We start from the raw sequence: 24,690 nt of genomic DNA on the forward strand, positions 1-24,690 counted from the left end.
CTATTCCTATGTAGCGTATGGAGTTGAGTCTTTTGTTTTGAAAATGTATAACGTTCAAAAGGCTTTAATTATCGAATTTAATATCAAAACAATCAATTTGTTTAAAGGTTTTTGTTAAAATAATAAAAAAATTATAAAGTTACTGCGAACATGATTTTAAACAACAAAAATAGCAATTTTGGAACGGCTCTGGTTGTGCGCTCCATGCACGCTCTACGCGTGCGCGTTTAGTTTGTACAGCGATTCTCTATAGTAATGCATTGTTTTTACATTTTGTTGTTTAAAATCATGTTCGCAGTAACTTTATGATTTCGTTATTATCTTAACAAAAACCTTTAAACAAATTGATTGTTTTGATATTAAATTCGATATTTAAAGCCTTGTGAATGTTATACAATTTTTAAGCAAATGACTCGACTCCATACGCTACATAGGCATAGTTGGACACAAACATGGCCGGTGTGCACACCACGTGACTTTCTAAAATCCGTGAACGCAAAGTCGTAACTCTCTCTATATATGGCTCTCTATATATGGCTCTGACAGACCCCAGAGCCATATATATAAAGAGTTACGACATTGGATTAAAGCCACGTGATATGCAGATCAAATTGTGTGAAACTTCTCTGCATTAATGCATGTAAAGTATAGGAGCAACAAAATACTTTTAACTTTTCCTATATTTAAAAAAATGTAATTGCACATTTTACGGTGAAATATCGATGTGCACAGCGTACAGAAGTACTTGCGACAAAGAATATTGCGCGCACGTGCGCTAGTACATTATAAAGTTCGATTGATTGATTTTGGAACGAAACATCCCATAACTACGTCCTATTAATAACAATTATGTAATATTTTCAATTCATAATGCATGCTTTGATGACTAAATAAAATAATAGAGTGTCTTGGATATATTTGTTAATATATTGAATAGGGTATGAACAATATTAAAATAATAATGGCAAATTATTACAAATGAAATGATGAACGAGTCTCTGTATTTTAATAACGTTGGCGGCGCAGTTTGTTCAAAAACACACAGAGAGCTATAAAAAGAGGGGTGAATTTGTGTGTTTTTTGTAATGGTTCATGCTTTGATGTATCCTACATCAAAGCATGACGATGTTTATCTGAATAAACTCTCCGGGCGTTTATTGTTTTCAGGAGGGTTTTTAGGAGCACCTAGGTACCAAATCATATTTGGTTTCCAGGGACGTATAATAACGAAACGCAAGCGAGTTGACCAATCACAAGCGACTATGATGATCTATCGCGCGCCGCCCTGATCATTACGCTTGATTCCCACAAGGACGCAGCACAAGGACGTAAGCGCAACGCAAGTAATTTGACCAATTACGACACGATAGATCATTAACTGCTGTCGCTTGTCATGGTCAACTCGCTTGCGTTGCGCTTACGTCATTGCGTTGCGTCCTAGTGAAACCAAACTTTAGATATATTTTAATAGTTTAACTAGAATAGAAAAATGCAACATGTTTAATGAACGAAAGTTTTAAATAAAAAAGGCAATTTAGACACGTACATTTTTGTTTATTTTTTTATTTTCTGTCTTGTGTTTAGCCAACACTATAAAATGGCCTCTTAAATTACAAATACAACAAATAACAACAAATTATTTTTTATTGGAGGACAACTTTTTATGTAACTTTCTTATGTTCCTTTTCGTGCACCATAATTTTTATACAAACGCTTCTTCTTCAACTGGCGCTAAACGCAAGGACGTAAGCGCACTCAAGTAATTTGACCAATCAGGACACGATGTGTCATCCGTATTATCACTTGTGATTGGTCAACTCACTAGCGTTGTGCCTACGTCGTCCTTGCGCGCGTTGTACGTCCAATGAACAGATTGCTATGGTTAATTAATTAACTTATGTAGGCCTATGACGTCAGAATGTTTTAGGATGACGATTACAAGGCGATGTAACCAACCTAATAACACCAGACGCATTCAGCTGTTTTAAAACTTTAAATTCCTCTGGCATGTGGTGTCCATTTTTAAAAGATGCATTTCCGTAATAATGGTACGTGACGGGTTTCCCTTCGGCTGTTCGGTTGAAAGGGTAAAATCCATACAATGATACTTTACTACACATATTTCCAGCAAGCGAAAATAAGTAAAGGCCTGACGATGGTTTTTTAACATTCCACCTCCTAAAAAAAAAGAAACAAAAACAAAGGTATATGTAGTGATTATTTTAACTGAAACAGCATACCAAATAATGCATGAGTGTAGAAATCATAATGTCAACCCGAATAGGTGGTGTAGGCATACCCATGTTTTCCACTCGTTTTGTCACGATCGTGTCTAGCGACAACTTTAAGACACTGAGTATGCAGTTTGATGTCTGTACTGACGGCAATGCAATGGTCATAGCTCACATGAAAAATAAAACACGGTCTACTACCAAATTGGAAAGCTGGAGGACAGCAAACCAGCCGGACCACCAGGCCCATAGTCAGGGGGGTTTTTATGGTTCGGGCGAACCCCCCCCCCCCCCCCCCCCGACATCCCCAATACCTCACCACCCTCATCTCTGAAAATCCTCCAAATACGTGCCCCACAATACAAAAGGTTATTTGTAAATTGAAAAATTCGTTAACTCGTTCGTGAATAACTCATACCTTATTGTTAAACAAATGAATTGGTTGCCGAAAAATAATACGAATTTTTGATCCCAGGATGTAACATGATATTGACGTGAGCTTGAGCACGAACGAATCGTACAAAGGACACCGCTAGACAACCGCGTACCTATTGTTTCGATCACTGGCAGTCAGCATGCATATATAGCCTTCCGACGTACATCAAAAAATGGAACGCTGCGGTTACCTACAATATGTATGTGTGGCTATGAAGTATAGTGGATTATAGTGAATTTAATATATTACACTATAATATCTATGGTATCATGTACTGTAGTTTACACCTATAGCATTCGATTATTTTTTTCTAGACCACCAGCCGATACGTAGGCCTACTCAACTGTATCAATACCACCTATTTACATTGATATATTTAGTTTCCTCAACAAATTGCTGTAAATAAATATAGATAGAGCTATCAGGGGCGGTCGCAAGACTATTTTAAGAGGGTTGCCCAAAGACTCCAGGGCTGTAGACACTGAGTATTTGAGCAAGCAAATTGTTAAATGACACCCCTAGATGGCCGCAAATGGTACTCTCGCACGTAAAATAAAAATGATAATTTTTTTTCGTTCAATGCGAACGTCACGGGGAGGTCCCCGATTAAGGTACTTTTGGTACGGTAATACATTCTAATAACTGTACTCAATTAATGTAAATTAATTATCAATTTAATAATTTTAAAAAGTTATACAAAAAATATGAAGCTGTTGCTATAAATATATTGAGCAAAAGGTTAAATTGTATAATTTGGAATTTTAATTCATTTAAAAATGCTAAATAAAGTCAGATGTTAAAACCACCATTTCCAAACATTCATTTTTATTTATCCACTATAAACTTTACAAAAGTGTTGTTTTAAACCACACTCCAAATAAAACATAGAAAAGAATGATAGGACATTTGCAGAAAGAAGCAAACTTTGCTCTGCTACCGGTATAACACGGTTCAAATTTCGGAACGTCTATAAATTACTACGGAAATTCGGCCTAATATTTACGAACGTACGGAAATGAAGATAAATAGGGTACTACACGCATCGGAAATACAGAATACGCACAATTATGATTTGGCCTAAAAATTGGCCTTAGATTATGGAAAACCCCCGGCAAAACTCAATAATTATGGACAAATCGATTATTAGCCTTGGCAATATGCCTAATATTTAAAAGGAATGAATATAGGCTATATTTCGTTTGTCGATGAATTTTTGAATTCATGTATGAATGATTGATCTATTAGAGGTAATCTGTGATGGCTCTAACACTGCTATGCGTGGGTAATTTGTGAATAACGTAGTATGCTACATACACGAGCCTAGATAGGGAAGATCTGTACTGTCGTTCATTGCGAGAGGAGGGGGAAGTCCGGTAATGTGTCATGAAAAATGTAACAAGCCAGAGATGAAATAAAATCACTAGCATTTAGCTGATTGTCGTTGTTTTAGTCGTCGTCAGAAGTTTATCGACCGACATCTATTTCTCATGTGTTGAGCGTTTCTTTAATTGAATAATTTTGGATTTTCAGTAAATTACTAATGGTTTATTCAAAGTCAAACTGTAACTAATCCCTCACTATTCAATCAAAATGTTATTATACTACTATATTGTTGAAAAATGGATTGCGTGACATGAAAATGGATTGATAGTAAAACGTAACAAAGATACATTCTTGTCTGGTTATTATGTATTCATGCTCCGATGAAGCAGAGGATTATTTTTGTAGCGTTCCATTTAAAATGAAAAGAAATATTTTGGTTGTGAAGGTCGTTTTAACAATTAGGCTAATATCAAAACATTCAACAATAATAAAATGCCCTGCAACTCTGTAACTACTTTATGACTAAGCCTATCAAGTTCCGGGTCCGGATGGATATTGTATACGATGAAATGGAACTCAATTTTAATTTAGTGGCAGAAACAACATTTAGTATGAAATTAAGGCTGTTGCCCGGGCCACAAGGGAAACACCCCTGGGTCCGCCCCTGGCTATAATAAGCATTGAATTTGCCTTCTCACCCAAATTGTGCTTTTTTGGGGGGGCTTGTAACTTGAACGCAAAACAAAATACCGAGTGAATGATCAAACAATCGGCGGTGGTTCCGCACACAGAGCACGCGCATCTAACATACGGCGGCAACAAATGTTATCGTGAGGAGGAGGAAAAAAGTACGATCGTTTTGTTCAATCGTAGCATGCTGCATGAGAGTGTTTTTCCGGCCAATTAGAGGTGCCATTTATCATGAATGTTATGTACGAGAGTACCATTTCCGGCCATCAAGGGGTGTCACTAAATTCGCCTCAGACCCCACCCGCGGGGCAGTGACCCAAATACTTATTGTCCGAACCCCCCTTGACAGATCCTGGCTTTGATGTATCCTATATCAAAGCATGACGATGTTTATCTGAATAAACTCTCCGGGCGTTTATTGTTTTCAGGAGGGTTTTTAGGAGCACCTAGGTACCAAATCATATTTGGTTTCCAGGGACGTATAATAACGAAACGCAAGCGAGTTGACCAATCACAAGCGACTATGATGATCTATCGCGCGCCGCCCTGATCATTACGCTTGATTCCCACAAGGACGCAGCACAAGGACGTAAGCGCAACGCAAGTAATTTGACCAATTACGACACGATAGATCATTAACTGCTGTCGCTTGTCATGGTCAACTCGCTTGCGTTGCGCTTACGTCATTGCGTTGCGTCCTAGTGAAACCAAACTTTAGATATATTTTAATAGTTTAACTAGAATAGAAAAATGCAACATGTTTAATGAACGAAAGTTTTAAATAAAAAAGGCAATTTAGACACGTACATTTTTGTTTATTTTTTTATTTTCTGTCTTGTGTTTAGCCAACACTATAAAATGGCCTCTTAAATTACAAATACAACAAATAACAACAAATTATTTTTTACTGGAGGACAACTTTTTATGTAACTTTCTTATGTTCCTTTTCGTGCACCATAATTTTTATACAAACGCTTCTTCTTCAACTGGCGCTAAACGCAAGGACGTAAGCGCACTCAAGTAATTTGACCAATCAGGACACGATGTGTCATCCGTATTATCACTTGTGATTGGTCAACTCACTAGCGTTGTGCCTACGTCGTCCTTGCGCGCGTTGTACGTCCAATGAACAGATTGCTATGGTTAATTAATTAACTTATGTAGGCCTATGACGTCAGAATGTTTTAGGATGACGATTACAAGGCGATGTAACCAACCTAATAACACCAGACGCATTCAGCTGTTTTAAAACTTTAAATTCCTCTGGCATGTGGTGTCCATTTTTAAAAGATGCATTTCCGTAATAATGGTACGTGACGGGTTTCCCTTCGGCTGTTCGGTTGAAAGGGTAAAATCCATACAATGATACTTTACTACACATATTTCCAGCAAGCGAAAATAAGTAAAGGCCTGACGATGGTTTTTTAACATTCCACCTCCTAAAAAAAAGAAACAAAAACAAAGGTATATGTAGTGATTATTTTAACTGAAACAGCATACCAAATAATGCATGAGTGTAGAAATCATAATGTCAACCCGAATAGGTGGTGTAGGCATACCCATGTTTTCCACTCGTTTTGTCACGATCGTGTCTAGCGACAACTTTAAGACACTGAGTATGCAGTTTGATGTCTGTACTGACGGCAATGCAATGGTCATAGCTCACATGAAAAATAAAACACGGTCTACTACCAAATTGGAAAGCTGGAGGACAGCAAACCAGCCGGACCACCAGGCCCATAGTCAGGGGGGTTTTTATGGTTCGGGCGAACCCCCCCCCCCCCCCCCCGACATCCCCAATACCTCACCACCCTCATCTCTGAAAATCCTCCAAATACGTGCCCCACAATACAAAAGGTTATTTGTAAATTGAAAAATTCGTTAACTCGTTCGTGAATAACTCATACCTTATTGTTAAACAAATGAATTGGTTGCCGAAAAATAATACGAATTTTTGATCCCAGGATGTAACATGATATTGACGTGAGCTTGAGCACGAACGAATCGTACAAAGGACACCGCTAGACAACCGCGTACCTATTGTTTCGATCACTGGCAGTCAGCATGCATATATAGCCTTCCGACGTACATCAAAAAATGGAACGCTGCGGTTACCTACAATATGTATGTGTGGCTATGAAGTATAGTGGATTATAGTGAATTTAATATATTACACTATAATATCTATGGTATCATGTACTGTAGTTTACACCTATAGCATTCGATTATTTTTTTCTAGACCACCAGCCGATACGTAGGCCTACTCAACTGTATCAATACCACCTATTTACATTGATATATTTAGTTTCCTCAACAAATTGCTGTAAATAAATATAGATAGAGCTATCAGGGGCGGTCGCAAGACTATTTTAAGAGGGTTGCCCAAAGACTCCAGGGCTGTAGACACTGAGTATTTGAGCAAGCAAATTGTTAAATGACACCCCTAGATGGCCGCAAATGGTACTCTCGCACGTAAAATAAAAATGATAATTTTTTTTCGTTCAATGCGAACGTCACGGGGAGGTCCCCGATTAAGGTACTTTTGGTACGGTAATACATTCTAATAACTGTACTCAATTAATGTAAATTAATTATCAATTTAATAATTTTAAAAAGTTATACAAAAAATATGAAGCTGTTGCTATAAATATATTGAGCAAAAGGTTAAATTGTATAATTTGGAATTTTAATTCATTTAAAAATGCTAAATAAAGTCAGATGTTAAAATCACCATTTCCAAACATTCATTTTTATTTATCCACTATAAACTTTACAAAAGTGTTGTTTTAAACCACACTCCAAATAAAACATAGAAAAGAATGATAGGACATTTGCAGAAAGAAGCAAACTTTGCTCTGCTACCGGTATAACACGGTTCAAATTTCGGAACGTCTATAAATTACTACGGAAATTCGGCCTAATATTTACGAACGTACGGAAATGAAGATAAATAGGGTACTACACGCATCGGAAATACAGAATACGCACAATTATGATTTGGCCTAAAAATTGGCCTTAGATTATGGAAAACCCCCGGCAAAACTCAATAATTATGGACAAATCGATTATTAGCCTTGGCAATATGCCTAATATTTAAAAGGAATGAATATAGGCTATATTTCGTTTGTCGATGAATTTTTGAATTCATGTATGAATGATTGATCTATTAGAGGTAATCTGTGATGGCTCTAACACTGCTATGCGTGGGTAATTTGTGAATAACGTAGTATGCTACATACACGAGCCTAGATAGGGAAGATCTGTACTGTCGTTCATTGCGAGAGGAGGGGGAAGTCCGGTAATGTGTCATGAAAAATGTAACAAGCCAGAGATGAAATAAAATCACTAACATTTAGCTGATTGTCGTTGTTTTAGTCGTCGTCAGAAGTTTATCGACCGACATCTATTTCTCATGTGTTGAGCGTTTCTTTAATTGAATAATTTCAGTAAATTACTAATGGTTTATTCAAAGTCAAACTGTAACTAATCCCTCACTATTCAATCAAAATGTTATTATACTACTATATTGTTGAAAAATGGATTGCGTGACATGAAAATGGATTGATAGTAAAACGTAACAAAGATACATTCTTGTCTGGTTATTATGTATTCATGCTCCGATGAAGCAGAGGATTATTTTTGTAGCGTTCCATTTAAAATGAAAAGAAATATTTTGGTTGTGAAGGTCGTTTTAACAATTAGGCTAATATCAAAACATTCAACAATAATAAAATGCCCTGCAACTCTGTAACTACTTTATGACTAAGCCTATCAAGTTCCGGGTCCGGATGGATATTGTATACGATGAAATGGAACTCAATTTTAATTTAGTGGCAGAAACAACATTTAGTATGAAATTAAGGCTGTTGCCCGGGCCACAAGGGAAACACCCCTGGGTCCGCCCCTGGCTATAATAAGCATTGAATTTGCCTTCTCACCCAAATTGTGCTTTTTTGGGGGGGCTTGTAACTTGAACGCAAAACAAAATACCGAGTGAATGATCAAACAATCGGCGGTGGTTCCGCACACAGAGCACGCGCATCTAACATACGGCGGCAACAAATGTTATCGTGAGGAGGAGGAAAAAAGTACGATCGTTTTGTTCAATCGTAGCATGCTGCATGAGAGTGTTTTTCCGGCCAATTAGAGGTGCCATTTATCATGAATGTTATGTACGAGAGTACCATTTCCGGCCATCAAGGGGTGTCACTAAATTCGCCTCAGACCCCACCCGCGGGGCAGTGACCCAAATACTTATTGTCCGAACCCCCCTTGACAGATCCTGGCTACGGCCCTGACCACTCGATGTACATTTGAGCAAATTGATTATTTCCTAGGCCTACTTTTTAAATTAAATGATACTAGTAGGTACCCGTCCAATGGATACATTTTTCGGTTCTAATAGATGATAAAAGGTGCCCCAACTCGAACGGCGCTAGTATCCGGTTTAGGAGGAGATAGAGAAACACTGGCTTAGTGATTATAATTAGTGTATAGATAGATAGATCTTTACCTTCTAACATATTTGCTCAGTAATCTTTTTGGTCGTGCTAATACAATGTTTGGTTTAAACAGTCGTAGAGTATTGACCATACTCATCTTGAGATAATAACCGCTTGCCTTTGTCAGGTGTAGGTGTAGTTATGGACAGCAATCTAACATGGAAAAATCATATTAAAGAAGTAGAGAATAAAACTTCCAAAAGCGTTGGTATCATTTCTAGGTTATCCTCATTTGTACCCCTTAATATTCTTCGAACCCTTTACTGCTCCCTCATTCTTCCCTATTTGAGCTACTGTAACATTGTCTGGGCCAATACTTACGTATCCAACCTCAGTAAACTGCAAATTATACAAAAGAAGGCTATCAGGATTATATCTGGCGCTCCACCGCGGTCCCATTCTTCCCATTTATTTTCCAAACTTAATCTCCTCAAACTCATTGATATAAACATAATGCAACAAGGCAAATTTGTATTCTCCGCCCTGCATTCCACTTCTCCAAATCATTTAAACAATATGTTTATTCCGAATTTTTCTATTCACAATTACCCTACACGTTCTAGAACTAATATACACATACCTATCCACAACACCAATTATTTTCAAAACAGTATTAGATACTCCGGTCCATCAATGATGAACAGTTTACCACCCCCAATTACAAATGCTGTTTCAATTTCTTTATTTTCCAAAAAATTAAAACAACACCTAATGTTAAAGTATTAAAAAGACAACAATCGAATGTCGCAATTTGATTTATGCTGCTGAACATTGATCTACTGTGGTTTTTGAGTTTTATTTTCTGATTCTACAATTTGATTGATCTATTTTTTATCAATTTATTTATTTATTTATTTATTTATTTTATTTATTTTTTTTTAATTAATTAATTTATTTATTTATTTTTTATTTTTCCTTTTCTGTGCGTTTTTTTGTCTTGTTTGTTTCTCTTTATTTCCACTCTTATTCAATTATCCATTTTATTTGCATAGGCATACCCAGCACAAGATTTCCTCATCTTCTCGGGATTATGCCTTCCTCCATAGCCAATTTTCTTAAATTCACTTTTCTGTTGTTTTATCCAACAAACATCTATTTCATTTTTTATATTCCTTACCATTTTTGTTTATTATTTTGTACTGTATTGCTATGGAGGAAAATAAATGTCTTTTGAAATGAAATGAAATGAAAAAAACCATATAATAGTGGAATTATTCAAATTGTTCAGATAGCGATACGTCGTTTGGTAACAGCTATCATTTTTATTCTGTGAGCACCAGTCGTAATGTTTTCCCTGTTCATTGTTTATTGTCACTAATTTTGTTCTTGTTCCAACATCTTTCTCGAAACCTTCCAGTGGCGCCATATTTGAACGAAACACGTGATCATGCGCATCAATTTCCAATCCGCAATTACTCCCCTGCAGGATTCCGGAGTTTCCGATGACAGCGCACGTGTTCGCAGGCTTTATCCATGGTTCCCCATTGGCTTGAGCTGTTTCGGTGTAAGTTTGGTTTGATATCTGATCGTTAGGATAGACACGGAGCAATCTAATCGGCGAAAACTCATTCAAAGTGTTTCTGCAGAAAAGAAAGCTATAATTATAATTATATGCAATAGCTATATTAATATAGCTATAGTACGAATATAGCTATAGTACGAATATAGATATAGTACGAATATAGCTATAGTACGAATATAGCTATAGTACATAGCTATAGTACGAATATAGCTATAGTACGAATATAGCTATAGTACGAATATAGCTATAGTACGAATATAGCTATAGTACGAATATAGCTATAACCCGTACAAATATAGCTATGTGACAAATATAGCTATAGTACGAATATAGCTATAGTACGAATATAGCTATAGTATGAATATAGCTATGTGACGAATATAGCTATAGTACGAATATAGCTATAGTACGAATATAGCTATGTGACGAATATAGCTATAGTACGAATATAGCTATAGTACGAATATAGCTATAGTATGAATATAGCTATAGTATGAACTAACGAAATGTTGCGCCTCAACGCAATCCTCACACACCGCAATTTCAGAAGGAGGATTTTCATTAGGAATTCAGTTTCTGAAAAACTGTAGGATTAGACAATACTGATGGACAAGAGTCATCTTACTTACAAATCAAATGCTATCATATAGAAAACGGTACGGGGAGCTGGTCTGTCGGTCTGTCTGTAACTATATTACCGTACCTAAAGAACAACATCGACCGTAGGTCCAGTGTACACAGTTATAACCTGTGTGCACTTTAAAGAACCCAGTTCATTATTCGAGAAGAGTAGGGGGTTACCCCGGTGAACAGGTTCACAAAATAGCCCCTGTATCAGGGGGATTACCACCTATCTGATAGGACAGTGATTAATTCACTATTGGTAATCCTTGGCCACATTGCCTAAAGACATAAAATAAAATAAAAATAAAAAAAATATTCAGGCAAGTTTACCTTGTTGTATTTGCCGCTGTTTCGTTAATGTGTCTAAAGAGTTGTCGAATATCGATGATGCTTTGTAATGAATTTCTCGCGGGCTTCATCCCATTTACATTTGCCAATAATCTAAAAATCGATATTAAAAAAAAACCCTAAATAAATTACGTTAAAGCTTATATTTCAATGTAAATCTTGTGTGATTCAAATTGGGTTAAAAGCATAGCATTTGGTATGGCAACTCGTATAAAAGATTTGAGGCCATTTAAAATGTGACATTTTACCTCAGATAATGTCGGATTCCTAAACCGTACATCATAGAAACACGAAAATAATGGCAAATGATGCAGAAGTACTATTTTCTATTCATGTTTAATAGAAATATATGCATTTAACTTAATATAAAAATAATAGATCTGGAACTATATTTTACCGCGTTGACATTGTATTGGTGGTATTAACACACCACTACAGCAATGTTAACAAAATAAGAAGGAAATCATTCTTTTTATTATTAACTGCTTGTATCTTAATTTAAAATTCCGAATACTTGGAACATTTTAAACCAGCCCTCCAGTTAATGGTATTTTGCCTTTTGGTGAAAAGGTTAAATCTAGCGTCATATACCCCACATATGAAATATTCAATCTGGTCCAAGTCCATCGCAATACCGTGTTGCCCTTTCTCAGTCTTGAACGTATCAGAATTCTGAGGGGGATCATTTCATTATGTTTGACGCTTAATTTAATCTTTTCTCAAAAAATCAGCGATCATAATGAAAACATACCACTAACTAAAGAAGCCCTGAATAACATGTTAAACCTTATTTACTTTTCCCTGGATAAACGGTCTGCCTGTCATCAATCTCGTTGTGTTTGGGCCAATGTTCTAATCAATTGCCTACAAATTCCAAGTTCATTCATTCGTTTTATTTGATCAACAACTTGATAAGTTGTTACAGATTAATTCAAAGTAAATAAAAGATGCAAAGATGGAAAAGATCAAATAAGCTCAATAAAGCTTTCACCAGAACAAATGCAATAGTGTTTTGTATTTGCTGTAATATTGATTACGAGTGCAATTTTTAACCATCTGGAGGCGTATTTTTCTCAAATTTTTCAAAACAATTATTATTCGGTGAATTAAGCAAGGACGACCCTGTAAAATTAAACGTAATTAAAATTGTGATATCTAGAATGGTTTGAGTCGTTAAGCGTGGTTCCCACTAGGACGCAACGCAACGACGTATTGACGCAAAGTGATGTATTGCGTAATCACAAGTGGGAACCGACGACGCAACAGTGCTGCAAACATCGCAGGTTTGATTTCACGCAGGCGGGGGAAAACACAATGAATGGAAGGGCATTTGCTTACGTTGCGTCGCTAGTGGGAACCAAGCTTTAGCTTGCACAATGCAATGAGGTCAAAGGTAACAGTTTAAATGACCTCAAATCTTACTGGTGCATGCTACCCCAGCTCCTCTAGAGTTTAAAGTACAACATAGATCTACTTACTTTTGAGTGAAGTTGACTGAATAGGACATACTTGCAACATACATGATAGTAGTGAATGGTGAATACAAGTAAATGTACATACATACTGGACTGACAATAAACGCACATAAACACTTCTTCTTGACCGCCATCATTACCACCAAAATTGTAAATTTCCCCTTCGGTTTTAACTAGGATATGATGTAGATCAGCTTGGCACTGTTCTATGCACTCGTAACTCTGTGTGTCGTGTGAACACAGTTAGTATGATGATCATACTGAGCCATCGCTTTGGTTCCAGTAGTGAGTCAAGCAAACGACGCTGGTGGCGCTCTGACTATACAGACCCCAGAGCCATATAAAGAGTTACGACATTGAATTATAGTCACGTGATATGCAGATCAATTTGTGTCAAACTTGTCTCCGTTAATGCATGTAAAGTATAGGAGCAAGAAAATACTTTAAATTTTTTCTTATATTTAAAAAAATGTAATTGCACATTTTACGGTGACATATCGATGTGCACAGCGTACAGAAGTACTTGCGGCAAAGAATGTTGCGCGCGCGTGCGCTAGTACATTATAAAGTTCGATTGATTGATTTTGGAACGAAACATCCCATAACTACGTCCTATTAATAACAATTATGTAATATTTTCAATTCATAATGCATGCTTTGATGACTAAATAAAATAATAGAGTGTCTTGGATATATTTGTTAATATATTGAATAGGGTATGAACAATATTAAAATAATAAAGGCAAATTATTACAAATGAAATGATGAACGAGTCTCTGAAAGTTTGTGTCAAAAACACACAGAGAGCCATATACTGTATAAATAGAGGGGTGAATTTGTGTGTTTTTTGTATTGGTTCATGCTTTGATGTATCCTGAATTGCATGTAGGCCCTAGCATTTATTCTTTTGTTATAATAGACACAATATATATATATGTTACCAAATTAATACCATTAATAAAATTAATTACTAAAATAAAAACGGAATATAAGCGTTATTTCATAGACAAAAAAATCTAAAAATAATGCATGAACTACAGGAAAACGCTATACAAAATAGACGCGCGCGGCGTCAGCGTGCGTATTCTTTGACACAAAAATGGCTTCTAATTTTCAATGTCGTAACTCTTTATATATAATGGCTCTGTGACAGACCGCGACCACCAAGGCAAAGCACTTTTTGTATTCATCCTGACTTATGGCGGCGCCCTACCGAATGGACAATATTACCGGTTACAGGGAAAACCGCGGATTACTCATTCTTGTGATATATATTCTTTGACAGTACTAACAACAACGTGTAAATATTAACTAGAGATAAATTAACAGACAACACATTCTAAACCGCGCGGTGATCTAGTTAGGACATCTGCATATACCGATATTTATTTGAATAAACTCCCAGGGCGTTTATTGTTCAGGAGAGTTTTTAGGAGCACCTAGGTACCAAATCATATTTGGTTTCCAGGGACGTATAATAACGAAACGCAAGCGAGTTGACCAATCACAAGCGACTATGATGATCTATCGCGCGCCGCCCTGATCATTACGCTTGATTCCCACAAGGACGCAGCACAAGGACGTAAGCGCAACGCAAGTAATTTGACCAATTACGACACGATAGATCATTAACTGCTGTCGCTTGTCATGGTCAACTCGCTTGCGTTGCGCTTACGTCATTGCGTTGCGTCCTAGTGAAACCAAACTTTAGATATATTTTAATAGTTTAACTAGAATAGAAAAATGCAACATATTTAATGAACGAAAGTTTTAAATAAAAAAGGCAATTTAGACACATACATTTTTGTTTATTTTTTTATTTTCTGTCTTGTGTTTAGCCAACACTATAAAATGGCCTCTTAAATTACAAATACAACAAATAACAACAAATTATTTTTTACTGGAGGACAACTTTTTATGTAACTTTCTTATGTTCCTTTTCGTGCACCATAATTTTTATACAAACGCTTCTTCTTCAACTGGCGCTAAACGCAAGGACGTAAGCGCACTCAAGTAATTTGACCAATCAGGACACGATGTGTCATCCGTATTATCACTTGTGATTGGTCAACTCACTAGCGTTGTGCCTACGTCGTCCTTGCGCGCGTTGTACGTCCAATGAACAGATTGCTATGGTTAATTAATTAACTTATGTAGGCCTATGACGTCAGAATGTTTTAGGATGACGATTACAAGGCGATGTAACCAACCTAATAACACCAGACGCATTCAGCTGTTTTAAAACTTTAAATTCCTCTGGCATGTGGTGTCCATTTTTAAAAGATGCATTTCCGTAATAATGGTACGTGACGGGTTTCCCTTCGGCTGTTCGGTTGAAAGGGTAAAATCCATACAATGATACTTTACTACACATATTTCCAGCAAGCGAAACTACGTAAAGGCCCGACGATGGCGATGAAATTTTCCACCTCCTAAAAAAAAAAGAAAAAAAAAAGAAATTTTTTTTAAATCCAAGTGGGCGCCTTATAGGCCTATTTTCCATTAGTATATTCCATATAGGCCTTCCCCATGCTTGTGGCATGCAGTGCAAAGAAACCCGATTGAGCCTACTATATATTGTCTTGTGTTGGTTTCCTGTGGAAACCTAGTTAGGCTGAACGTTCACATTGTGCTAATGAAGTGTGTCGGCTCAGTGTGATCTTCGACTTCAATTCATTCTTTTCTTTATAAAAAGTACTAAAGCTCTGTCTAAATTATCAAACTAATTTGACAAAAAAAATGTGATGATGTGCCCAAATATGGTAGTGATGTGCCCAAATATGATAGTGATGTGCCCAAAAATATGGTAGTGATGTGCCCAAATATGGCAGTGATGTGCCCAAATATGTATATTGTAGATTACCTCGCAATCGACTTTTTAAGTGATTTACTTGGTCGTGCTAATACAATGCTTGGCTTGAATGTGCGCATGACATTGACAATATCCATCTTGGGAGACGAGGCGCTTGCCTTTGTCACCCATATAATAGTGGAATTATTCAAATTGTTCAGATAGCGATACATCGTTTTGTAACAACTATCATTTTTATTCTGTGAGCACCAGCCATAATGTCTTCCCTGTTCATTGTTTATTGTCACTAATTTTGTTCTTGTTCCAACATCTTTCTCGAAACCTTCCAGTGGCGCCATATTTGAACGAAACACGTGATCATGCGCATCAATTTCCAATCCGCAATTACTACCCTGCAGGATTCCGGAGTTTCCAATGACAGCGCACGTGTTCGCAGGCTTTATCCATGGTTCCCCATTGGCTTGAGCTGTTTCGGTGTAAGTTTGGTTTGATATTTGATCGTTAGGATAGACACGGAGCAATCTAATCGGCGAAAACCCCTTTAAACTTTTTCTGTAGAAAAAAAGACATGCTTTACTGAATAAACGAAATATAGTTGCCTCAACGTACACATCCAGCAAAACATTTTGATTTCATGTTCCCGCCTAAATATATTTTCTTTTTCTATCTGTAAAATATTGACTTTCATGTTTATTTATTTATTTGGATGTACACCTTTAGATCGGTAGCACACTTACAGTACAAAGGTGCATTTGTAGTGCAAATTTTACATACAGAAAAGGCAAAAAAAGAAGAAAAAACCAAATCAAATGAAAACATACATATTAAATCTATTAATCCGTAACATAATTATCCTCAAACCCACAAAATCTTAAAGATGTATTGTCCCTTTGACTAATTCCAAAAAAATAAAAAATAACAGATTTCGAAAAAAGGTGGGTCATTTTGAAGTATCATAATAGTTATTAACTATCACCAAAAATTTGTCGAAAAAAAAATCATTTAACTGAAATACAGATGTTTTTTTGTTAAAAAAATAACTCTGACTTCCAGTCAAAGTTTTCGATCAAAACATACCCCATAATGAAACGCGCTTGTTTGGCTACTCTGTATGCATAATCATAAAACTTCCTCACGATCTGTGTGAAAATACCTTCTCAACCGTGACGAGTTGTAAACAATCCTAATTAGCATATGCATAATGCGTAATCGTGGTTTGAAATCTTTGTTTACTTTCGCTCGCGACGATTTTCCAAACGAAATGTAATCAAACTAATTTACCTGTTAATTACGTAAAATTGTTGCTTTTGGCTCGAATTTTCGACTTAAAGTGAATAACTTTAATATTACTTTGATATGGCCAATTTAAATTTAGAATATTTTGACCTTCATTTTTTTGTGTTTCAAGGGACAATACATCTTTAAGTCTTTAAATTTATACTCTGTTAAAGTTATCAAAACTTACTGATAATTGATTTAGCGTACGTTAAACAGTATTAACCTTTGACCCTTTTTATAACATTATCAATTTGTATATGGTCAGTTAATTTACGAGTAATATGTAAACCGAGATATTTATATGATTCAGTTTCAGATATAAAGCCATAGTTTCATTTCTGGTTAATGTTAGTATGCTGGCCGCAGTAGCCTTCCATACAATATTTGTGGCGTTTCATATTGTAACTTTTCGCGGCACTGTTTTGCCTATAGTTAGATAAATCAGTAATAAACTTCAGTCGTACCTTTGTAGCTAAGAAATATTAGTTTAAAATTGATAAATCACTATAATTGTTGAATCAGCTTGTTTTAGATATATTTAGGATACTATGGATATTAATGTTATTGCATTTTGAGAATCTATATAATAGTTTTGATTGTGTATAGTTCGAAGGGTGAACTAGTTATCACACAGTATGTACACATGTGTGCGAGATGCTGTATTTAGCCTAGGTACGTCTGCGCGATGGTTTCTTCTTAGTTGCTATGGCAACATGGATAGTGTTGAAAAGGCGACTGGATGTACCTTTTATGATGGTTATGTTTAGGGTGATCCCTTAATGTTTACATTTGTTGTAATTTGTACTTTTTAATAGTTTTATAGATTTCGTAGATTGTCAGTTATAGTTTTTTCCTTCATAGGTATTAAAGTTTAACAGTAGAAATTCACAGATGTTTTCAATTGTGCTGCATCCATATGCTCACAGCTTTGTAAGTTATGTCATACTATAAAAGATACTGTATGTAAACAACAAACTATGTAACAATTTAATTAACAATAATAGCATATATAATCATATTCATATGATAGCAAGATTGAAAGTATTTCATATGTACTACTGTATTTGAATATCAATTTGAAGGAATTATACTTTCTGTTACCGTTACCGTACCATACACATATTCAATCATTGAATAAAACGGTTATACCTAACGGAGCATTTCTAAGCTGTTTGATTTTGTGTCCGTGAAAGTTAGCTTATAATACAATACTCTAATACCTATAAGCTCAAGTTCAATAACTTTATTCAATAATAATAATAGTATGGTATTGTCTTTTCCACAAATGCAGACCTGTTACAGTGATAAATAATTGACTTTTTCCGAGTTTAAAAAAAGGAACATAAGTTTTAACTTGGGAACCAATAACTTGGTTCCAACTTGGAAACCAATAACTTGGTTCCAACTGGGGAACCAATAGCTTGGTTCCAACTTGGGAACCAATAGATTGGTTCCCAAGTTGGGAACCAATAGACTTTGTCCAGGCGACTGATGACACATCACGTAAACTGACCTAACTCTACTTGTTCCTAGATCGCACTCAAATTCAGTTAATAATTTCGCCATTTTATTTCTTTCTTTCTACATACGTACCTAAATCCTGAATCAAAACTTTTAGTATGCAGCGGTGAATAAAAGTAAATTAACGTGTATATAATTAATGCAAGAGAAACAATAAACACACACTTTGTACTGGCCGACGCCATCACAAATTAATAAAATGTAACTCTGCAAGAAGAGGGTCAGATTGAGGGGGCTATACATTATTAATCTTGTATACACTATCTAATTTGGTAAAAAGATATAATATTTTGGCACAATTTTATGTTCTGTCTTGTGTTTAGCCAACACTAGGCCTATCTAAAAAGTTTTCACCGAAGGACATTCCTTTTCGTGCACCATCATTTTTATTCAGGTGCTTGGTTTCCACTTGGCGCGCAACGCAAGGACGTAAGCGCTCATAAAGCTTGGTTCCCACTAGAACGTAACGCAAGGACTCAAACACAACGCAAGCATTTTAACCAATGACAAGCACAGTTATAGACAGTTAGCAATCACAAGCTAATAAGCCATCGCTTGTGATTGGTCAATTCACTTGCGTTGCGTTACGTCCTTGCGTTGCGTCGCTAGTGGGAACCACGCTTTAGCAATTTTGCCAATCAGGACGCGATGGATCATCCGTATTATCAGTTGTGATTGGTCAACTCATCTGCGTTGCCTACGTCGTTGTGTTGTGCGTCCAATGAACAGATTCATTGATATGGTTAAATGCAACTAATTTAGGCCTATGATGTCAGAATGTTTTAAGATGACGATTACAAGGCGATGTAACCATGGAACTAATAGTTCCATGATGTAACCAACAAAGAAAAAGTACTATTTTTATTAGTCGCGATGCAACGCGACTCTACAACTCACTATATCGGTCGGTCGGTCGGCAAACACTAACTCAAATTTTGAGTATGCAGTCATGTATATTGCCTTATTACTAAAATAATTACCGGTTAACGATTGTAGTAGGCTTAATTGAAGCACATTATACATTCTCTTTTATAACATTATACGCAGGCTTATTTCACTTTATTTTTAAGGCTTTATTATCGTTCTGCTTCACCACCGTCGAAATAAGTGCGGTTTTTGCAAACGGTTATATTGTGTAATAGATAATGGAAACATTCTTTTATGTTGACCTGTATTAGCACCTCTGTTTATTCATGTATGCTATTATTGTCTTTTAAATACGGTACGATATGCGTATTTGTTATAATAACTACAATCTACACTACTTGCGTTACGTCCAAGTGAGAACCAAGGTTGGTTTCAACTTGGAAACCAAAAAAAACTTGGTTCCAACTTAGGAACCAAACAACTTGGTTCCAACTTGAGAACCAAACAACTTGGTTCCAACTTAAGAAGCAAACAACTTGGTTCCAACTTAAGAAGCAAACAACTTGGTTCCAACTTGAGTAGCAAACAACTTTTTTCCAACTTGGGAACCAAACAACTTGGTTCAAACTTTGGAACCAAAAAACTTGGTCCCAACTTGAGAACCAAACAACTTGGTTCCAACTTGAGAACCAATAGATTGGTTCCAACTTGAGAACCAAACAACTTGGTTCCAACTTGCGAACCAAACAACTTGGTTCCAACTTGAGAACCAATAGATTGGTTCCAACTTGAGAACCAATAGATTGGTTCCAACTTGGAAACCAAACAACTTAGTTCCAACTTAAGAAGCAAACAACTTTGTTCCAACTTGGGAACCAAACAACTTAGTTCCAACTTGAGAACCAATAGATTGGTTCCAACTTGGAAACCAAACAACTTAGTCCCAACTTGAGAACCAATAGATTGGTTCCAACTTGGAAACCAAACAACTTAGTTCCAACTTGAGAACCAATAGATTGGTTCTAACTTGGAAACCAAACAACTTAGTCCCAACTTGAGAACCAATAGATTGGTTCCAACTTGCGAACCAAACAACTTGGTTGCAACTTGAGAACCAATAGATTGGTTCCAACTTGGAAACCAAACAACTTGGTCCCAACTTGAGAACCAATAGATTGGTTCCAACTTGAGAACCAAAAAAACTTGGTTACAACTTGGTTCCAGCTTGGGAACCAAACAACTTGGTTCCAACTTGAGAACCAAGCAACTTGGTTCCAACTTGGGAACCAAACAACTTAGTTCCAACTTGAGAACCAATAGATTGGTTCCAACTTGGAAACCAAACAACTTAGTCCCAACTTGAGAACCAATAGATTGGTTCCAACTTGCGAACCAAACAACTTGGTTGCAACTTGAGAACCAATAGATTGGTTCCAACTTGGAAACCAAACAACTTGGTCCCAACTTGAGAACCAATAGATTGGTTCCAACTTGAGAACCAAAAAAACTTGGTTACAACTTGGTTCCAGCTTGGGAACCAAACAACTTGGTTCCAACTTGGGAACCAAACAACTTGGTTCCAAATTGGGAACCAAACAACTTGGTTCCAACTTGGGAACCAAACAACTTGGTTCCAACTTGCTCAAGCAAAAATTCATTGAGAGTTATTTCGCCATGTTTGATAATTCTCCAACTTCTTAATCTTCACATACGTACATAATATACCCTTTGTGATTGTTGACTATAAAGTAGATAAACATAATACATTGATAAGATGGTTAGACATATTTGCACAACATCTATGTCAGCACAAAAGAAAGACCGGGGGGCACCGGGAGCAACAATAAGATTGTGACAGTCGATCAGCCAGTATTCAGATCATCTATAAATTCCCTTAAGCTCTAACAATCGATAAAAAGTAAATAAACATGATACATTAAGATGGTTAGACATATTTGCACAACATCTATGTCAGCACAAAAGAAAGACCGAGAGGCACCGGGAGCAACAATAATTATGACAGTCAATCTGTAAGTCAGTATTCATCTATAAATTCCCTTAAGCTCTAACAATCAATAAAACCATGACTATAAAGTAATTAACATGATACATTAAGATGGTTAGACATATTTTTTGCACAAGATTCATGTAAACAAGAAGAAGACAAAGACCGGGAGACACCGGGAGCAGTCTGTCATATTTTAAAATTATTAACAAACCTACCATTTTGTTTTGTTTCCATTTAAAAAAAAAACTATTTTAATGATGAATTGTATAATTATATTTATTGATCTACATCTGTAAGTCAAATGGGAAACTTAACATATAAAAAAAGAAATATAAAAAGAAATATATGTACAGTATATTATATATAATTAATTTTTTAGAATATCACCAAATATATATTTGGTAGTAGTCACTCTCATACTGTAGGCCTACATTTAAAAGTAACACATCCAAATGCCAACTTTAAGTCAATGGCTACCAGATGTCTCTGTGAGACGGTTATTTGAACCAGTACCAGTACCAGTACCCGTGCGGTTCAGAATTAATATTTGGCGCCTTTGGTGTTATATTATATACAGTGAATGCAAAAACAAAGCAAGAGAAACAAGAACTGGTTGATTACAAAGAAATGTATTCGTTTATTTCGTTTCATTTATTAAACAATTCTCTACAAAAAAAAAGATACAAGATGTTACATAGTAAAAAGCATGTGTAGAAGGAAGCCTAGATAAGTTTTTTGTTACAAACAAATAAACTTAAGCCTAGACTCCCTGCAGTAATAAACAAAATAACAATGGTTCGGACAAATGAAAAACCATATTCAAAATAAGTATGTAACAAAAATATGAAATCTCATAAAAAAAAAGGAAAAAAAGTTCAGTTCAGTTAAAAAAACATTTATTTGTTCAACAATGGCATTATACAGTATAATATATAGGTGTGTACATAAATGAAAACACCTACCTTATCACATTTACCGCTGTTTCGTTAATGTGTCTATACAGCTCTATAGTCGTCCATGATGATCTAAGGGTCGAATAATGATTTTTATGAATTTCCGGCATGCTTCATCGTTAAATTCCCTACTAACAATCGATACTAAAACTTAGAGTCTTACAAACAGATTTCGGAAAGATTTGGGACTCTTTGTTTGTTTAACATCCTCCGCCACAATACATTTTGACCCAAAATGAAATTAAGAACTTTTACGTTATAGGAGGGGTTTATGAAATCGCTGGCACATAATGGAGGAGAGTATGAAACCGCCCTTTGACCCCCACCTAGATCTATTATTTATCACACCATTTCACATAGCAATCCTATATGTATACAATGCTAATCCGTTTCCGTATATTTATGTTCCTGAGGTATTAAATTTAAATAAATTAATGTTAATACCGGTGGTAGATTGAGAGTCGCTTACAGTAAAATTTCCTGTATGGCCTACTTACTTTTTAGGATACTTTACTTTAGGATGAACTGAACCAAGACTTGCATTATGCAGCGGTGAATACAAGTAAATTAATATGTATATAATTATTAGAGGGACAATAAACGCATAAAAACACTTTGTACTGGCCGACGCCGCCATCGCAAATTAATAAGATGTAATGCTGCAAGAACAGGATCAGATTGAGGGGGCTATATATTATTACTCATGCTCAAGTACTCATGTACACTTTAAGCTCTGTCTACCACTATCAAACTTTATGTTGTCAAACTGGATTGATAGTGTAGACAGAGCATTAGACTAGTCGAAACACAGTTTAAAACTCGAATATCATGTACTGTACTTAATATTATAGATGTTCTACTAGACAGCGTCATTTCTTTTTTTTTATTTCTGTATTCTAATTCAAAGCAATATAACATTAAAAACAATCATACATAATAATAGTTAATAATAATAATAATATTTATTCGGCAAAAGTTCATAAAAGTACATTTTACAATTCATCTTGCCAGGAGCAAGTAATAGGCATGAGCCCAAACAGAAAACTGCTCTTACTCCATCATAGTTACTGGAATACTGGAACAAAGATCATATACGATCTTTGACTCATAGTAAATGACTCAGTAAATTATTAATAGTCTAGGTTCTAGACTTAATTTGGTAAAAAGATCAAATATTTTGGCACACATGGCGTTTCATACTGAAAAGAAAACCGAAACGCCGAGTGAATTAAACAATTGATTTGATTTCTAAACATGGAACCCAGTGTTAGATTAGATGCTGATGGACAATTTGTTGTTTTTTGAAAGTTTTTTTCCCACAATTTTTTTTTATAGAGCCTTTTTTATGTTACACAACAAAATAGCTCATGGTTTCCCGATTCCATGCTTTGGATGGAGATCGGTGGCCGCCGTATTCACCATTACACTTGGGCTAAGGGCTAAGTGAATACAATTTAAGAGAAATACTTGAATATTTATTGAGTTAAGTGAAACACTTAATATTTTAGGTAAATATCTCTTGGTGAAGTCACTGGGTACACAAATATAAAATAGAAAAAATTAGAGAGATGCAGAAAAATAAAATGTATTTATAACACCGTGATATATATTCTATATACACTCAGTAGGCTTAATATTATTATTTAATTATATACTAAACCCACCTATATCGCCTATATCTGAGAAAGGGAGCAGGAATTAATCATTTTTTACACCACGTTCGTCAACATGAGCGCCCTTACGTCACATTTTTGTCAGGTCTCTCGTGCGACTAAAACAAAATACAGGTAATCTTAGGACCTCTTGGGATACACAGTTCGAAAGTTTTTTACTTCAGATATCATTGGACAAAAATGGAATATGCGGCGGCAGGGAGAAACAAAATGAATAAACTATTTAATAACGAAACTTTTTTTAAATAATTGAATATTGGCAGGTTATTTGATATTGGTGGTATATAACAAATAAATTTAAAGAGCTTAAAGAAGTGATGGAAAATATATTTTTTACAGACTGTATGGACGCCGGTAAATTAACCCTCCACAAAAAAGTGGAAGCGTCCAGAATATAGGAGGAGCGTATATTATAAAAACCCATAGG

General features: G+C 35.7%; 2 protein-coding genes across 2 annotated transcripts; both read right to left on the reverse strand.

The window, feature by feature from the left end:
• Positions 1 to 5,509: 5,509 nt before the first annotated feature.
• LOC144858673 (CMP-N-acetylneuraminate-poly-alpha-2,8-sialyltransferase-like) lies at positions 5,510 to 13,387 on the reverse strand. The gene is made up of 5 exons (XM_078714771.1): positions 13,155 to 13,387; positions 11,659 to 11,769; positions 10,345 to 10,762; positions 6,240 to 6,406; positions 5,510 to 6,119 (listed from the first exon to the last, which is right to left on the reverse strand). The coding sequence occupies exons 1-5, from the start codon at positions 13,286 to 13,288 to the stop codon at positions 5,855 to 5,857; spliced, it is 1,095 nt and encodes a 364-aa protein (XP_078570897.1). The 5' UTR covers positions 13,289 to 13,387; the 3' UTR covers positions 5,510 to 5,854.
• Positions 13,388 to 14,987: 1,600 nt separating this feature from the next.
• On the reverse strand, positions 14,988 to 23,216 carry LOC144834971 (CMP-N-acetylneuraminate-poly-alpha-2,8-sialyltransferase-like). Its single transcript, XM_078689973.1, has 4 exons — positions 23,088 to 23,216; positions 22,600 to 22,662; positions 16,015 to 16,515; positions 14,988 to 15,583 (listed from the first exon to the last, which is right to left on the reverse strand). Exons 3-4 carry the CDS (start codon positions 16,299 to 16,301, stop codon positions 15,319 to 15,321), a joined length of 552 nt encoding a protein of 183 aa, XP_078546099.1. The 5' UTR covers positions 16,302 to 16,515; positions 22,600 to 22,662; positions 23,088 to 23,216; the 3' UTR covers positions 14,988 to 15,318.
• Between the last annotated feature and the right edge of the window lie 1,474 nt (positions 23,217 to 24,690).

This window comes from Antedon bifida, chromosome 2 (genome assembly GCF_963402885.1).
Source record: "Antedon bifida chromosome 2, ecAntBifi1.1, whole genome shotgun sequence".
Lineage (NCBI taxonomy): Eukaryota > Metazoa > Echinodermata > Crinoidea > Comatulida > Antedonidae > Antedon > Antedon bifida.

What these genes read in the sequence shown, in the direction of transcription:
- LOC144834971 (XM_078689973.1), bottom strand. Translation starts at nt 16,301, where the DNA reads ATGGCGCCACTGGAAGGTTTCGAGAAAGATGTTGGAACAAGAACAAAA. An exon ending in CTTAAAAAGTCGATTGCGAG is followed by an intron (nt 15,584 to 16,014) that starts GTAATCTACAAT and finishes TTTTTTTTTTAG; the next exon opens with GAGGTGGAAAATTTCATCGC.
- LOC144858673 (XM_078714771.1), bottom strand. Translation starts at nt 13,288, where the DNA reads ATGATGGCGGTCAAGAAGAAGTGTTTATGTGCGTTTATTGTCAGTCCA. An exon ending in ACAGCGGCAAATACAACAAG is followed by an intron (nt 10,763 to 11,658) that starts GTAAACTTGCCT and finishes TCTTTTCTGCAG; the next exon opens with AAACACTTTGAATGAGTTTT. An exon ending in ATTTCATTTCAAAAGACATT is followed by an intron (nt 6,407 to 10,344) that starts TATTTTCCTCCA and finishes GGCCTGGTGGTC; the next exon opens with CGGCTGGTTTGCTGTCCTCC.